Source organism: Sturnira hondurensis, unplaced genomic scaffold (genome assembly GCF_014824575.4).
Source record: "Sturnira hondurensis isolate 20B ecotype Veracruz unplaced genomic scaffold, ASM1482457v3 Scaffold0006437, whole genome shotgun sequence".
Classification (NCBI taxonomy): Eukaryota; Metazoa; Chordata; class Mammalia; order Chiroptera; family Phyllostomidae; genus Sturnira; species Sturnira hondurensis.
The window spans coordinates 3,129,432-3,146,717 of record NW_028079068.1 but is presented as its reverse complement, the minus strand read 5'-3'; the positions used below and the strand labels follow the sequence as shown (position 1 = coordinate 3,146,717).

The 17,286-nt window shown below is 53.4% G+C and overlaps 1 protein-coding gene across 1 annotated transcript in view; it reads right to left on the bottom strand.

Moving 5' to 3' along the window:
- Window positions 1-557: 557 nt before the first annotated feature.
- Window positions 558-17,286, bottom strand: part of CREB3L2 (cAMP responsive element binding protein 3 like 2) — a 110,120-nt gene continuing 93,391 nt past the window's right edge. The window contains exons 9-12 of the mRNA XM_037049122.1: window positions 8,675-8,774; window positions 8,297-8,423; window positions 6,772-6,988; window positions 558-5,180 (exon numbers count right to left, since the gene is read on the bottom strand). Coding sequence (XP_036905017.1) covers window positions 5,105-5,180; window positions 6,772-6,988; window positions 8,297-8,423; window positions 8,675-8,774 — 520 coding nt within the window. The 3' untranslated portion in view covers window positions 558-5,104. The remainder of the gene's footprint in view (window positions 5,181-6,771; window positions 6,989-8,296; window positions 8,424-8,674; window positions 8,775-17,286) is intronic.

The window sequence follows — 17,286 nt, the reverse complement described above, 5'->3', positions numbered from 1 at the left end:
GAGCCAAACTCACAGAAGATTGGATGAAAGAGACAAGAGATGAGCATCGTATCTGCAGGACCTCGCCAGCATGTGGCAAAGCACAGCCTGTGCACGGCGGGGCCAGCGCGGGGAGCGGGCACTGTGTTTGCTGCCTGCAGAACTTACACATTTACAGTGTGAGTAAACCGAGGCATCCGCTCAACCTAATCCACGGACTGTTGAACTTCCAACACCACTTAGCTGTGTATTCAGCTCAGAGTAACTAGTTGTCTTTGTTTAGTCTGCCTACAAAATGAAAAGACTCAAAATGTATTTAGCAGAGCACCCAGCACTTAATTAGTGCTCACGAAATATTGTTCCCCTTCCTTCTCGAAACCGAGAGAAGAGAAAGCATTCCTGAAATGTAGGTGGCCCCAAACGACCGCAAGAATCAACACGCGGATTTTTTCCTGGGCTGAGGGCTGACCCTTTGGCCACCGAGGTATGGGACGTTAATCCCCAAATGGGCCCCATTCCTCTGCACCGAGAAAACGCTCTGCTATATGGACTTATAATACCCTTAATCCTGGCTGGCCTTTTTTTTTTTTTGCTGTGATTACACCTCTCCAAAATGGGATTTTCCTAGTGGACAAAGCCCTGATTCTTCTCTCCCGGTGTACCCATCTGGTCAATGCTCACTCTTAGGAAGCCATCTTTGAGCCTTTAGAGAAACCATTCCTCCCTCAGCCATTTCAGCCTAATACTACCAGGCTATATATAAAATCTCCCAGGAGCAGCAGTCCTCAGTCATCCTGATGACTGGACTCATATGTAAGGCACCTGTAAGGCACGAACGAGTGTCTGAGACAGACAGACAGACACACAGAGAGAGGGAGAAAATCCTAGCACTTGTGTGTTTGAGGAGCTATTGACGAATGATCCTTCCTTACGCCTCTTCTTCTCCGGGGCCTCACTCAGCACTGCGCCTCTGGAGGAAGGGAATGAATGAATGAACAAATGAATGGCCTGAAATCTCTCTCTGGCTCCTTCCCAGCCCTTGCTCTCTCCGCTAACGGCCCTGCCACAGTTTCCCTCAATGTCTCAACGGAAAAGCATTCAAATGATATGACTCTCCCCGTGCCACTACCTGCGAAACGTTTCACAGGCCAGCACCGCAGGTAGGCCTGCTGGTGTCTTTGATAAAGGTTCTCAAAGACAGGATTCGACAGAGCCGCGCAAGCGCCGCGTGGCAGACAAGGGGAGGCTGGAAGCCTCCTCCTCCACCTCCAGCCTCCCACGTGAGCGAGGCCAGCATGGACAGTCCACTCCCCTGTGGGAAGCCTCCATGTGTGCTCCTGCGGAGGTCCACCTCTCCTGGGACAGGGGACAGGTGTGTTCGGAGGAGCTGGCCCGAGAGGCCTCGGATTCTGTTTCTGTGGTTTTGCTTGGTCTGGGGATGTGGGGGGAAGGAGCCACGCAGTTCTGAAATTTTTACATAAAACACCGGTGACAGAAACTCTGGACACGGACTCACTGCCTGAATGAAAACGAGTCAGTTCGACACTGCTGTTCTGTGGGCACGTGAGACCCACGGCCCCCTTTTGGCATTCAGGCTAAACCCAGAGATTTGGGAATTAAAAACCGTGGTATTTATACTTGGCTTGTAAGTAAGTTGAGCTAAAAGCTGCTTTCACAATCCACCAATTAGGTCTCCAAATAAAAATCGCCGATATAAACGAAAAGGTCATCTCATTTTGCCTACACGGGTGTCAAACTTCACCCCAGCTCCCGCCCCAAAGGGCACCCTCAGCCGGCTGCTGGATTTTTATGTAGCACTCTCTTGATGCAAGCCAGGCTCCAGAGTCCTAACACTTCACAGGATCCTCTCCCAAAACGGGCACCGAGGCCTTTGGGTTTCAGTATCCATTTCGAAGTGCAAAGTCGAGAGCTGTGAAAAGAACCACGCTGCGGGGGTTCTGGGTTACTCAGGTCTCAGCCAGTGAAAAAGCACCTGTTCTCTGAATTTCTGCAAGACTCTCCTTCCAAGGAGCCAATCAAAGACAGGGAAGAGGAAAACCTGTTTGCATGATGTAATATATAATCAGCATATGTGTCATCAACATGCGTATTTTCTATGGTTTACGGCTGAGCTGATGGTCTCGTGTTTCCCAAAACTGAAATGCAGAAGCCGAGGTGAGCTACTGTTTGAAATCATCAGGGCTCACAGGGGGCTGCTGACTAGTCTGTGGGGCCGCTCTGGGCGGGGATCAAATCCACTGATATTCTGGGCGGGGATCAAATCCACTGATATTCTGGGCTTAACCCTGGGACAAAAACATGCACACGTGCGTGAATTCTTTGAGACGCACCTACTGTTAACCCAGCTCTCCTTTGTCTCTCGACCCCGTGGCACACTCCTGAAGAAGGAACTGTTTATTTTCCTTACTCACCAAAGCAGGGAGTGGAGGGCACAAGTTTTTCTCAACGTGGCGGCAATCCTGGCTCTTGGAACCCCCCCTTACACTGGCCACGTGAGCGCTCAGTCTGATGCCTCATGTCTATAGATGCAGATTCTGTTCCGAAAAACGGTTTCCCAGGGGGCAGGCCCGGCGGCTGGGAGGTCTGGAGAGAGTGGGTAGCCATTTACTGATTTTTTATTGAATTGACTGGGGTGACATTGGTTAGTAGGATCATACAGATTTCAAGTGTCCATCCTTACGATACGTGAGCTAGGCATTGAGAAAATGACGTCCAAAACGGGAAGGTAGGAGAGAAATGCAATCGTCACGGCACTAAGGACAGTGCCTGCCCGTGTGCTGCCCCTGCCCTGGGCCCCCTCATTCAGAAGAGCGGGTTTTCCACGCCGGCCAATTCACGAGCATGGAAGCCCTGGCCTGGTTCTAGTGCTGCAGGGAGGGGGGGGGGGCGGGTGCTGACCCATTCTCCCACTCCTGCCCCTAACTGGGAAACCTTCCCTTTCGCATTGTCCAAATACTGCATGAGTTCATTCTCTCTCGTTTCCTTCTCGGGCCCTCGCAGGCTGCCTACGCCTGATAATTACATGACATTTACAGAGAGGGAGGGGTCGGCAGTGGCACACGGTTCCCAGACACCAGCCAGGCCCGGGAGGATCCAGAGCAGGAGAGCAGGGGAGAAGGGAGGGAAGAGAAGCTGGAGCAGGAGGCAGACTAGCAACGCCTGTTCCCACACAGCCCAGATGGTCTCAGCCCTCCCCTGCCAATGTCAGGGCCAACGTCAGGGACAGTGAGAACCGTGCAGACCACCCCCAGGAATGCCAGGACCACTGCAGCCCTGACTCTGCTCTCACGCCCTGCTGAGAAGATGCACTTGGCTCTCCCCCAGTCTGAAACACTCTCCGTTACAGTGGGGAGACATGGGAATCACAGACAGGGAGCCCCAGATGTGCCTGGGCCGACACACAAACAGATCTGCGTATGAGCTACGACAGCAAATGTCAATGACCCCAAATCCTGTATCTGAGAGAGGATGGAAGGCACAGCTATGGGCTTAATCCCTCTTCGGTACAGGTTCCAATAACAATGTGGGCTGGGGGAAAGAGAGAGATTGAGAGAGATTGAGAGAGAGAGAGAGAGAGGAATTAAAGCTAAAAGGCCTTTTTTTCTTCTACTAAAAATAAAGTACAAAATGGTCCTACACAAAATCTTTTACAAGCTAGGAAAACATTTAAGCAAAACTTTCTACATTGTACAATACAAAGGCAATTTCCATTTCTTATCTGTATGAAAGGAAAGATATTTTTAACTACAAAAGTGACTTGAATCATTAAAAAATAATATAATAAAAGTAGGGAGGGGGTTTAGGTTATGTCTCTTTGGGTGAGCTGCAAAGTAGCCAAACCTGACTAGGAAAGGTAAGACTGTGGACACACAAACATCGCCTACTCCAACCCCAGGAACTGACCTCAGGCCCACCTCCTGCTGAGGCAGAAGAGGAGGGTACAGGGGGGTTAGGGGGTGGTGGGGAGGCGGGGCCAGGAGCAGGTGTGGAGAGACACGCTAGCAAGGTTGCCCGGGACGCCTGTTGTCAGGGACAGGGCCTGCCTCCTCTGTGGCAGGCACAGGACAGATGAAGCGTCTGGCCACAGGGTCACAGGCCTAAACCATCTTTTCCTCCGAATCCATCCTACAGGAGGGCCCCTGCATGCAGGGGCTTTCCAACTACAGCGAGAAGCCTCCAGTAGAAAGAAGAAGAAAAGGAAACGAAGCGCCTTCTAGAGGACTGGGGATCCCGGGGCCTGGGGGGCCCTCCCAGCGCCAAGGTCCAACAGAAGACTCGGCTTGCTCGGAGCGGGGCGTCCAGTCTCTTCAATGTGGCTGCTAGCGGGAGCCTCAGCAAGCTAATAAATACTATTTACAAATGGGGAGGAGAAGCCAGGGAGGCGGATCTATGGACGTGTGGGAACACAGGTTACGGAGAAGTCCTACAAGCGACAGACGGGGCAGGTTTGCCTGGGGTAGAAGAGCCTGATTCCGTCAGGCATTGCACTTGCGGCCTGAGAAGGTGAAGGGGGCGCCCTTGCTCCACAGCTGGAGGACAGCAGGCACGGGCTGGGGGGGCTGGGACAGAGCGGAGTGGCAGGGGGCGGTCACGGGCCAGCCCGGCACTTCCGGGGCTGACGGGGAGGGGTGGCAGCGGACACACCAGACACCCAGGCTGAGGGAGCTGGGACGTCGGTCAGTGCTTTGCCACCTCCCAGCAGGCATCCCGGTGTCTTTCCGGATCGAGTCTGGGGTCTCCCATGGACGCGTTGTCTCTTCTTCAGAGAGGGGGCCACACCCGCAGGTGAAAATCAGGCAGCGTCTCTCCGGCACCATCGGTAGAAACAAGCCCCCTTGTCCCACCCGGGCCCTAAAGTGATTTCCTGTGGCAATAAGCGGAGCGGAAGGAGAGCTGCCGGGCTCCGTCTGCAGAAAGCACCCCGGGGCTGGAGGGGAGGCACTCTCGCCGCGGGTGGGACTCCCAGGCCGTCCTCCCATCCAAAGCCACAACCGCTCACCCAGGCCTTCATCCACATCGGGTGGGGAAGAGGGAAAGCTTAGGCTGAAGGTGGCCGGGGCCATAGGAGCGGAGCGGAGACGAAGGGGGAGGGGCAGACCACCTCTCAGAAGGTGGCGTTCACTCTTCTGTCGAGTTCTACGACTTGGAGCGTTTCGTTCCCCTCCAGTTTGGCGCTGACCCTGTGAAGAAGGCATTGGAAGGGAAAAAAAGTCTTAACCACACTTGGCAGGGAGACAAATCCCTCCCCCGCCCATGGCAACTCTGTGGGCCAGCCCAAGCGCGATTCTCGTTCCTTCCCAGCCTGGGGCAACTCTCCGTGCCCAGCCTCCCACTCACAGCCTATCCACGGTTCACGTCCCTACCTTTATCCCCACCGGAGACAAGACATCCCAACCCAGGGGAGCAACCGTGGCAGCGTGACACTGATTTGTCACATGTTGCCTTAAAGCACCGCATTTACTGCAGACGGTCGGTCCTACGCTAGACTCTGGGAAGGGGACACTATACGGATAAAGGCAGATCCCTGGTCCGGCGTAGCAAATAATCTAAATAAAGACACAAAAAAACCCCTAACTTGAAATAACAATAAATATTAACAGGAAATAAGTGTTATTGATTGTGCAACAGCCGAGGAATTCTGTAGCTGCTGGGAAGACGAACACATGGGCTTCAGTCTCCGGGAGACATCACCCCAGACGGGTGGGATTTCAAAGAGGAGCTGAGCTACGAGGGGAGGCCACTTGTGCCCTGTAACCATTAACAAGGAGCTGAGTCTCCACTGGTCTAGCATTTCTCTATAATGGGGATAATAATAATGATGCCTAATCTCTTCAAGAGTTGAACGAGACGTGCACATCGTAGCTACGCAGTGCTTGGCATGGTCAGTGCTAGTATGTGGAGCATGCATACAATGGAAACCTGCAGACGTGTACGTGACCAAGAACCCACCACGTTAGGGGAAGAAAGCTAGAGAATTAGAAACAGAATCTCCCCCCTTCCCCTGGACCAGCGTCCTTTCTGGGAGGCAGAGGGGCAGAGTGTGGTCAGCACCATCACCAGCCAGGCCACACCTAGCCGGGAGCGCGCCTGCAGGCCCTCCTTCCCGCACTGTTGGCGGCTCCCTCGGACCTCCCCCGACACAGGCACGACGCCTGGCACTCACACAGGCCTGCCTGCTTACAGAAGGACTCCTCTCCATAACTACCTAAGGGGAACAACTCACGGAGAACTGGAGCCAAACATGTCCTTCTCAGTATGGAAACACAGACAGGCACCATGCTTCGTCAACGGTGCCCCTCGACATAGATGTGTCACTGTAACTCATGCATGTTTATTTACACGAAGCACAAAACTATATGCTGATATACAGCACAACATACAGGCACGTGAAGTTGGAAGGAAGCTGGAGAAGGTGCCCGGAGGCTGCCTCTGCACAGCAAGTGTTCTTCTGTGACTGGGCTGTGCTACTCGTGCGGCTTTGAGGGGACAATGAAGAGTGAGGAAGGGAGGCAAGCCACTGTCCCACTTTGTGGACACAGCTCCCAGGGACACAGCAGACCTGGAGGGTGGGCAGTCTTTCCCCATCCCTGCTAAAGGCAGCTGTTGGCAAACAGTGGACCCTCTGGAGTCCCGGGCCCTGGAAACAGGCCCCGAAAGAGCCAAAGGCCCGGGAAGGCCTGTGGGAATGTCTGGGCCTCCGCAGCCCAGGTTGCTGACTCCTAGCCCCACGTCAGGGTGTGAGAGGACTGGACCCGAGTCCAGCGGACTCACAGGTGCTGCTGAAGCTCCAACAGCACGGACTTCTCCAGACCGGTCTCGTTGGAGATGAGGAAGCGGGGAAGATCCACGTCCGGCCTGGACTCCAGCCCTGACGCCCTGAGCAGGGCGGGGCTTCTGTCCCAGCGCCCGAGCTCCGCGGCCGAGGCCGGGCTGGACGGCTCCTCCAGGGCAGAGTGTTCCTCATAAATCAGCAGGTTCCTGGATTTCACTGAGGACAGAGCACAGTGACAGGCGTTAGGGAGAGACCATGAGGACACGTCCTGTCCCTCTATGCCCAGGGCTGGGGCAGATGGCAGTTCCTGGGTCTTATGGCCCCAGACCGAGGGGCCACCTGGAGTCTGCCTTCCATAAAGGTGTCCGAGTTTTGTGCACTTGAAATACTGTACCAACCACACTGTGCTGGAAGAACAACAGAAAAGCAGAAACACAAGATGCAAACGGCTGTGCCCACCGCTCTCAAAGTAAAACTCCCCTCCTTGCCCACCCGACCACCTTGGGAAACACTGCATGGGCGGTGGGAGCAAAGCGCTCGGGGCCGTCAGACCCAGCTGATGCGAGCACTCCCGCTGCGCAGGTCCTGCGTGGAGGGAGGGCACCAGGGCAGGAAACCGCCCTTTCACTTAGAAGCTAAAGTAAAGACGCAAAGCCACAAAGAAACCGAATGGCGGGGACCGTCTCCTTCGTCCCCCAGGGTCGTCGCGTAGCTACGTGACGCTGTGCAGCAACAGCTACTCTCATGGGTTCCCACCTAAACTCAGAGACCTGGGAGCTTAGGGAAGCAACGATTTCCCGAGAGACCACTTTGACTGCAATGTCCCCATACGCCTGGCAGGGGACACCTGCCTGGGCCCACCTGCCTGGCGAAGACACACATGCTCACAACTGCAAAACAGTGCCTCGCCCCCTCTGATGCCCCCTAATCCCACACTTGGCCCTCTTGTGTCTGCGTGCGTGAGGGTGGGTTACCACCCCAGCTATCGCCTGTGTATTTCCTACGTACTCAAAAGAGATCACCGATCTAGGTGAGGACACCACAGATTTCTCATCGAACAGCTCGGTCTCCAAAGTCTCACATCTTGGGCGTGACGTTTTGTACGACAGGCTGGTTCTTTATTTTCACTCACAAACTCTTTTGACGGTGGGCACGTTTCTACGGCCCGGACGTAGAAACACAGGAATTCCCTTAAAGGGCCATGAGAGCTTAACGCTTCCCTTCCCGCTAAAAGCCACACCCCTCCCCCTCCCCGGAACTCAGGAAGGAGGCCTCAGAATTCTCCAGGCGACAGAGCCATGAGCACTAGTCTGCAAAGTGTGCCCTGCTGAGCGCAAGCGAATTCCCGGCAGGTGGGCACGATGCCCCTGCCGCCTCTTCCCTCCCTCCCATGGGGAAGCTACACTTGGACCACTTTTTAAAAATCAGACTGTCACCTAAGACTCCCTTCAGAAAGCCGAGCTTTCAGAAAGCTCCAGAGAAATGAAAGGAAGGCCCTTCCCAAGCGGCTGAGCGCGGCCTTACCCACGGAGGCTGTGTACGGCTCTGGCGCGGAATGCTGGCTGGGCAGGGCCATCTTGTTGGCAGAAGAATGGGGCCCGTAGCCTTGACAGAAGCTGCCGAACGCCACAGCAAAGCACAACACGACAACCTGCAGGAGGAGCGAAGACACAGGAGGTGTCCATTCCCAGGTCCACAGAGCAAACCTTTGGACCCACGACACCCGGAGGCCAGGGAGAAAGGCTCCCTCCGTGGGCTAGGAGACTCCACCACAGGTCGGTCCCTCAGAGAGAGCAGCATACTTCCTCCACCCCATGGCACTCGGACTCGGCGAGATGGGGAGAGGCTGGACACCGGAGACAGGGCTGGGCAGTCACAGTACTGTCGCTTCGGGAAACTCACCATGAGGCAGGTGCCAGTCTGTGTGCCGGCCAACTTGCAGGTGCGAGAAACCTTGCCCATCACCAAAGTCTGAAGTTTCTGGAGTTGCTGAAGGAGAGTCCTGCAAACGGAAAGAACAGAAACCATGAAGTCTGAGATGCCATAGTGCTTTTGGGGGGACCTGGCCCCAAGCTCCAGGGCAGCTGCCATGATTTTGTGGCTGAGTTTGAAGAGAGTGCCAAGGGACAGTCCTCTGTGGGAGAACGTGAGGACACCAGTGCCTTCCAGTGCTCAGAATCAGCCACTTCTGGGGCTCAGAGTCAGGCACGTTCACCGCTTGTCCAGTTCTTGTCCTGTTCGGGGAAGAGGTGAACGCCCCAAATTTTCCCTGATATATTGGGATTTGTCTGTCAGCCACTGAAAAGGGGGAAATACCTTTCTGACTGGCTGTTGATGGTGGTACAGGTGAACTCATTTGCCCAGTGCTCAAAGAAGAGAAATATTGAAGAAGACATAAGAAAGGAGAGAGCAATGGAAGGAGTGGCCAGAGGTGATGGCCGTGATTGGAAATGACAATGCTGAGCTAATCTCCCTGAGCTAATCTCTCAGATGGCCAACTTGAAGAAAGAGGGAAAGAGCAAAGCCAAGAACAGCAGAGAGGCAAACAGCTACGGCACCCTAAGCTCTCGTGGTCCTTGAAAGCTCGAGGTACCTCCACAGCCAAAATTGAGGCCGCGGCATGAAAGAGCAAAGACGCCTGCTCTACTGGACATACGCTCAGAGCCAGGATCTCAGAAAATACCCTCGGATACTGACTGATCTCTCTGTTGGAAGAGACAGAGAGCAGGAGCAAAAAGAGTTGTCCTGTCTCTAAAATTGGACTCTGCATATTCTTAAAAGGGAAGGGTTTGGGAAAGAGCAGGTGGCGAAGTTCTTTGCAAATCCTGACCACGGCAAGCCAAAGACGAGGACCTCACAACACACCCTCCCGAATCAGCGCCTTGGAGGTGAACCGTGCAGAAGCAAAGTAAAAAGTTGAAGCTCCTCCCTCCCACCTCTCTTCTCCCCAAGGCCCATGCACACGGCAAAGGGGAAAGACTTTGCAAGCAGATGTTCTTCCTTGAGTCGCAAAGATTCTCAGAAATTTATGCTGGGATGTCCCTTTAGAAAGCCAGACAACTTCCCTGGCAAACAGGGAACCACCACGCATTTGCAGAATTCGGGGCTTATAATGTGCCCAGTCTCTCTCCTGAATGGCTTTCAAGTGCTTGAGGCACAAGCAGGTGGTCCCAGGTCTGCAACTTCCCCCAGGCTCGTGCCAACACAGCGAGTGCCTGGGTGTCAGTCCAGGCTGGGTTGGCCACAGGACGATACCACTTCCAGCAGGGAAGTGGGTGAGAGTGGGGGCGGAACAGGAGCCCCCCCCGCCCCAGCACACGCTGGGGAGGCCTTCTGAATCCCAACATCTGTGAGTGGTGCCCAGCCGCACTGGGTTTTCACCTGTGCCATGCTTTTAATTGAAGCAAAACGAAATCATCCATCCCATTGATGAACATCACTCATTGAAAGAAGAAGATGGCAGCCTATTCGTGGTAAATTTTTTGCTTTAGGGTTATCTAGAAATAGAATCACACGCAGTGCAGACCCAGTTCATGTTTATGTCTGCTCCCAGGACACAGGCTTTGAAAGTGTTCTGTACAGCACTCGAGGCTTGGAAACACTGAGAGCGTGATTACCCTACAGCCCACTTTCAAGAAACTATTAACAACCACACCATAAACAAAAACAAACTAAGGCAACAACTGGAACAGGAACAGAACCACAGAAATGGAGATCACGTGGAGGGTTGGCAACAGGGGAGTGGGAGGAGGAGAGAGGGGGGAAAAGGTACAGAGAATAAGTAGCATAGACAGTAGGTAGAAAATAGACAGGGGGTAGGGCAAGAATAGTACGGGAAATATAGAATCTAAAGAACTTGTGACACATGGACATGAACTAAAGGAGGGTAATGTGGGAGAGAGAGGGTGTGCAAGGTAGAGGGGAACGAAAGGGGAAAATGAGACAACTGTAATAGCATAATCAATAAAATATATTTTTTAAAATCCTGTCATTTGCGACAACGTGCATGACCTTGGAGGGCACTATGATGAATGAAACAAGCCAGACAGACTGAGAAAGACAAATATTACATGGCATCAGGAATATATGGAATCACAAAAAAACCCCTCGAACTCAGAGAAACAGTACAAAGTGGAAGGGGCTGTCAGGGGCAGGCAGGCTGAGAAAAGGCCACACGCTTTGAGCCGTAAGATGAATGAGGTCTGAGGGTCTCATGTATAATGTGATGCCTACAGTGGATAGCACTGTATTATATAATTAAAATGTGCTACAAAAACGAAGCTTAAATGTTCTCACCGAGAAAATGAAAAGTAAAAAGGCAACCACGTGAGGTGTTAGGCGTGTTAATGAACTCACTGTGGGGATTTGCCTTTCACACTGTATACACACACCCAATCGTCACGCTGTGCACTTTAACCTCCTTACAATTTCACTGTTAACAACGCCCCCAGGAGGATGGAAAGCAAAGAACACGTTTGCACTAAATGATCACACAATGCCAGGAGTTTTTTTCTCCTCTCACTTTTTCTTTCTTCTCCCTGCCCCTCCCGTGAGCACTTCATTCTGACCCCAGCAGGGCTGCCTGTCCAAACCTGAGCCCTAAGCCGAGGACCACACGCCCACTTCCCAGGCGGGCGGGCAAACTCTCTTCTCAGAGCTGCGATGGGGTTGGCAGGAGCACGCACACCACTGCCCCCCACAGGTGCCAGCCCAGCAGCCCCCACTGGGTTCTTGCAGATGTTTTCTGGAAGTCTTGGGGCAGACATACAGGTGGGCACACCTCCCACCCTACCAGACAGTGAGGGCTTTGTCGCCAGCTGAACGATGGCCAGGGGCCACTGTGTCTCCTGGGCTGCCACCTCTGTGAATGACGGGGGCCACTTCTGCCGGGCACCCCAGTTCCCACGGGGCACCCTCGTTCAGCCGTGCCCTGTGCACGGAGGGGAAAGTGTCTCCACCCTCTGCTGGGCGGCAGCTTTTCAGATGGTACCGAACCCACTTACTTCTGCTCCAAAGTCGAAGGTGTTTTTACAGTCAAATGACCCTTTTCCATTTTTACCCATTGTCCCTATTCACCCACACCCTTCCCCCACTTCCTCCCTGGCCCCCTCCCTGCTCCTGTCCAGCCTTTTGAATGGGAACCACTGAGAAAACCAAACCTGCCCCATTCTCGGAATCCCTCCTCCCCTCTAACTGCTGGGTGAGATGGCGAGGCCTGCTACCCGCTTCCCTAGAATGAAGTTCCCCAGGAGGCGCCACAGCCCCGTAAAAACAGACTTCTAACAGGCCAGACACCCCTAAACCCCAACAGTTGAACACCTCAGGCTACAAGTCGGGAAGGAGCGCTTCTGGGCGGCTGGGCAGCAGAGAAGGCCTCACGCCCACGGGTGGTGTGGCCCTTTGCCAGCACTCGTCGGGCCCACCCTCTCCAGACGCCAAAGTAATTAGACTCTGAATCCACTGCAAATGAAAGGGGGTGTGTGGTGGTCCCTCCCTGATTTCCAACAGTTTGCAATCCAATTCTTTAAGCGGCGCAAACACGTAGTTTAAAATAGACTTTTTAGTTTGGAACTTTGGCGGGGGGCACGAGTGATTTAGGACGCGCGGTTTGCTACTGCTGGTCTTACCGGGGTTGGCAGGGCTGCACCGAAAGGCGGGGCCCAGGACGAGACTGCGAAGCCCCGCCCACCAGCGACTGCGCGGAAAGTGGGCCGGTCCACCCATCCCAACCGCCCAGATACACCTCCCCGGTCTGATCAACTAGAGGGAATCCACGCACATCCGCGCCACAGAAACGCCCACGTTAGCACAAGGAAAGAAAATCGACAGACTTGAGTGCCCGCCGATGGATTCCTAGGACTTCGCAGGCTGAGATACTGGGGGCTGGTCTCAAAGACCCAGAACAGGTCCACGAAGACCTCAGAGGCAAACCCAAACCTGATGCCACACCCCCCCAAGCACTTGTACACTAATCTATAACCTGGAAAGATTGACACCCAGAATGCGTGTCAGCTGAGTAGATATTCTTAAATCCAGTGACCTTAATGTCACATCGACAAGGGCCCGAGCAAGAGATGTGTCCACCCTGAGACAAGAGAAGGTCACTATCCACAGGGGCCAGCCGCCTTTGGAAGAGCCACAGCAAATAAAGCCCAGCTGAGGGGCAGTGAGACGCACACTAAATGGAGTTTCGTTGATAATGGTGCGGATGAAAACAACAGCAGCACACGACACGACCATGTGGCGGCCCTTCCCTGGATGTAGCAAGGTAAATGCAAGTGAGGGGCGCAAGCCACAAGGGGACTCCACACCCTACCTCCAGTGTTGGGAGGGCAAACCCAGGCTTCATTTTACGGAAATGGAAGTGAGAGGGCCGCGCCCTGCCAGACTGGGGAAGAGCAGAGGAGAGCGCTCTAGGATAGCTGAGTGGGTCCTGTCGTTGGAATTCGGGGGACAGGCTCCCAAGGCAGAGAACCCTGAGTTTAGACCTCAGTGCTGCTACTCTGCCTCTCGTCAGCCCCGAGTTCGGGCAGCCCGTCAAAACAAAGTTCGTCCCCTTGGCCTCGCCCCCCAAAAAGAGCAAGGAGAGAACCCTTCTGGGGTGCTCTGGATGCCCCTTTGAAGACTGCTAGGTCTTTTCCCCCATGACAGATGAAGCCTGGGACCTCGTACTTGACATGCTCTGGGCTGACACGGTACTTACTCCCAGATGTCACAGGGACAGGTGCCCCAGCCGGCACGGAAAGCCTGGGTGGCCACTGTTACTCAGCCTGCATGAAGGGCTAGTCAGGGAAGTGGCGGCCATCGGCCAAGTGAAAGAACTATTTTAAAACTAGAGCTATAAAATCAACCAGAGGACAGACCCCAAAGGGCGTTCAAAGCCCCATATAAACTCCTCCTTGATCAGTATATTCTACGTCATCAGTGACCATAGCTGATTATGGCTTAATGAAGTCTTGGGCTTCTCGGAATAAGGTCTTGATTGAGAGAAAGGAGAGCTCTTGGCAAATGGTTATTTGGGCCAAGAGATTTCTCACGACTTGCAAAATCGGCGTGTCCAACGTGCAACTGAAAATGTGGATTTTGTCCCGTGGTGAGATGTAAAAATAAACCCCGTGCGTGTCCTCATTCAGTTCCTTGCAAAAGAGCGTGGAAAGAGGCCGCCAGCCTTGCCTGAAGTCAAGCATCGCCCTGGCTCCTGGAGGCGGATGGGGGGCGGGGGGGGGGGACCAGGCAAAACATTCGCACGTCGTGAGAACATGAGACACAACCTTCTGATAACTGGGAAACGCATCAACAGACTCATGGGTTTTATTTGCGTTTGGTTGAACTTTGTTTTCTTCTGTTTTCGTTATTCAGAGAGAGAGGGAGATACGATAGCCCATTGCACATTATACTTCGAACATTCAGGAACCTAATTTCCCACCGGAGTCGGAAACGGGGACCCAGGAAGAATAAACTGGTGTTTCCCAACTACTTGCCGTGCCAGAAGTTTCCGACCGGGCCCTCTTGAAGGACACGCATTCTACTGAGTCTGGTAACACACCTTGCTCAGAACCGGAACTAGCTGGGCCGTGGAGTGGACGTGCACACACGTGTGTGTGCACACACACGTGAGTGCATAGAAATACCGCTCTGGGAAAATCAGCCTGCTACAGAGACGAAGGAACTCTCTTCACATCCTCACACAACCATCTACAGTAGTATGTTCCAAATTCCAGAGTATGAACTACGAGAGGACTATAAAAACGACTGGGTTGTGACAGGTGTACTTTCTTAACAAAACAGAATCCCACAGAACACAAAATATTTGGGAGCATCGCACAAGATAAATAACATCCGTNAGGCGGATGGGGGGGTGGGGGGGACCAGGCAAAACATTCGCACATCGTGAGAACATGAGACACAACCTTCTGATAACTGGGAAACGCATCAACAGACTCATGGGTTTTATTTGCGTTTGGTTGAACTTTGTTTTCTTCTGTTTTCGTTATTCAGAGAGAGAGGGAGATACGATAGCCCATTGCACATTATACTTCGAACATTCAGGAACCTAATTTCCCACCGGAGTCGGAAACGGGGACCCAGGAAGAAGAATAAACTGGTGTTTCCCAACTACTTGCCGTGCCAGAAGTTTCCGACCGGGCCCTCTTGAAGGACACGCCTTCTACTGAGTCTGGTAACACACCTTGCTCAGAACCGGAACTAGCTGGGCCGTGGAGTGGACATGCACACACGTGTGTGTGCACACATGTGAGTGCATAGAAATACCGCTCCGGGAAATTCAGCCTGCTACAAAGACGAAGGAACTCTCTTCACATCTTCACACAACCATCTACAGTAGTATGTTCCAAATTCCAGAGTGTGAACTACGAGAGGACTATAAAAACGACTGGGTTGTGACAGGTGTACTTTCTTAACAAAACAGAATCCCACAGAACACAAAATATTTAGGAGCATCGCACAAGATAAATAACATCCGTTGTGAAACCTCTGGGTTAGTGGGGCTGGGGGGGGGTGTGTGCATGTACTGTGCCTGAGTCGCTACACAAAATAGAAAAATGGTCACCATCAGAAAAGTCTAGGTGCCACCCGCCTAGTGCGGACGTGCCAAAAATAATATATCTGCCTCTCAGGTGGCTTCAGGAGGGTAAGCGTCCACGTCTCCTGAAGCAAAATCCCACCCCGCCCCACCCCCATCCCACCCGTCTTCCTCTTAGTGTCTACGAAGATCTGAGGGGTTAGGAGGAGGGGGTCCAGGGGTGGCGGGTGGGGAGGTGGTGGGGTACATGTCAATGATTAGGAGTTCATACGCGGCATCGCAATATCTAAGGAGTCTCATAAATTATCTCAAGGACTTTTTTTTCATACTCACCCAAGGACGTATGTTTATGGATTTCAGAGAGAGAGGTTTGGGAGAGAGGACAGAGAGAGAGAGAAACAATAATTGGTTGCCTCCCATCCATGCCCCAATCAGGGATCGAATCCGCAACCTAAGTATGTGGCCTGACTGGGGATCGAACCCACCACCTTTTGATACGAGGAACAGCACTCCAACCAACAGAGCCACCCAGCCAGGGCTCAAGGACATTTAAATACCGAAGTGTGACACGTAAAAAACACAATCACATTCCGTAAAAATCCTAAACTGTGATTAAGTACTCATTTATGCATGAACTTCTACTTCAGTTCTGAGAGGCGTTCACGGGGCTCCGGCCTAAATGAAAAAGGGGGGTGGGGAGGAACGAACTGTTTTCTTTCTCATTCTGTGTAATTGCTGCATGACAGGAAGCTGATTCCACGGGGATGGGAGGGCTCTTCTGAAACATCCTGTCACCCACTGTCCCAGGAGCAGACACAGGAGCATCCTAGAATGTATTCTGGGGCCGTGGAATTTCTAAGTTTCCCACTAAATTACACCAAAATGCCTTTTTAATCTCTCGTGGAGACCTGAGTCTGGTAACCAACAACCCTCTAGTCTGAAATAGTTCCACCTGGAAAGAAAGCTTATGCTCTTCACATGACTGGCAGTTGGAGACAATGGAGAAATGGAAAATGAGTTAAACCAAGATGAAGCTCTGCAGAGGAGAACCTCCAGGTCGTTCATCATTACTCAAATGCCCTCTGCGTAGAGCAGGGAGGGGAGCCGGCCAATCGGGGACAGTCTAAAGAGGAGAGCACACACAGCAAAGACGGTGACAGTGTGGAGGGAGCAGATCACAAGCTGGGACAGAGGACATGGCTGCGTGGCTGGACACACCCACAGGAGAGCCAGACTACAGCCAAAGCCCAGTGGGCTTACCCAGAAAGACCTTTACCGGGAACTGTACACGGATTTTAAAGAACAGGACCAGCCGAGTGAGACAGAGAGGACTACAGGTAACAGGAGGCTAAAGAGGGAGACCGAGGAAGTCTGATTACGGAAGAGACATGTGTCAGGACAACCACATCCCTCATTCCTCGGAGGTCTGGGGAGGGGGAACCCGTGAGACCCACATACCACACGTGACCTCACCCATCCCACCCCAAGCCAGACAAACTCTGCCCACAGGAGCCCCCCAAATCCCACTCCTTCCACCTGTCCCCAAGGCTGGCTTTGAGTTCAGAATTCTTGGACTCCCCAGGGCTCCCTCCCCAAGAGCAGCGGCAAGGCCAGAGCTGCTCCGGCCACAGCCCGCTCCCCCTGCTTCTCGTCCCGGGCTCTGCCCACCCCAGCTGGCAGAGTCTCCTTCCGTGTCTCACGTGGCTCCCTCCACGTTTCACGGAGGGCTCCCCGAGAACAAGGTCCCACATGCTCTTTCCCATGGGGCACGGCACGGGTTGTTTATGAGGCTGGTGACCTTGACAGGGGACGTCCTGTCTCCCGCGGAGCGACAAGCAGGCCTCCCTACTGTCTGCCAGGAAAGCAGGGGATTCCCTGGAAATAGACTAAGTCCCTTTGGGCAGCAAATCCGGGATCCCAGATACCGGGGTGTGGTCTGAAGGGGCGCGTCTCCTTGGTCCCACACAGAGGG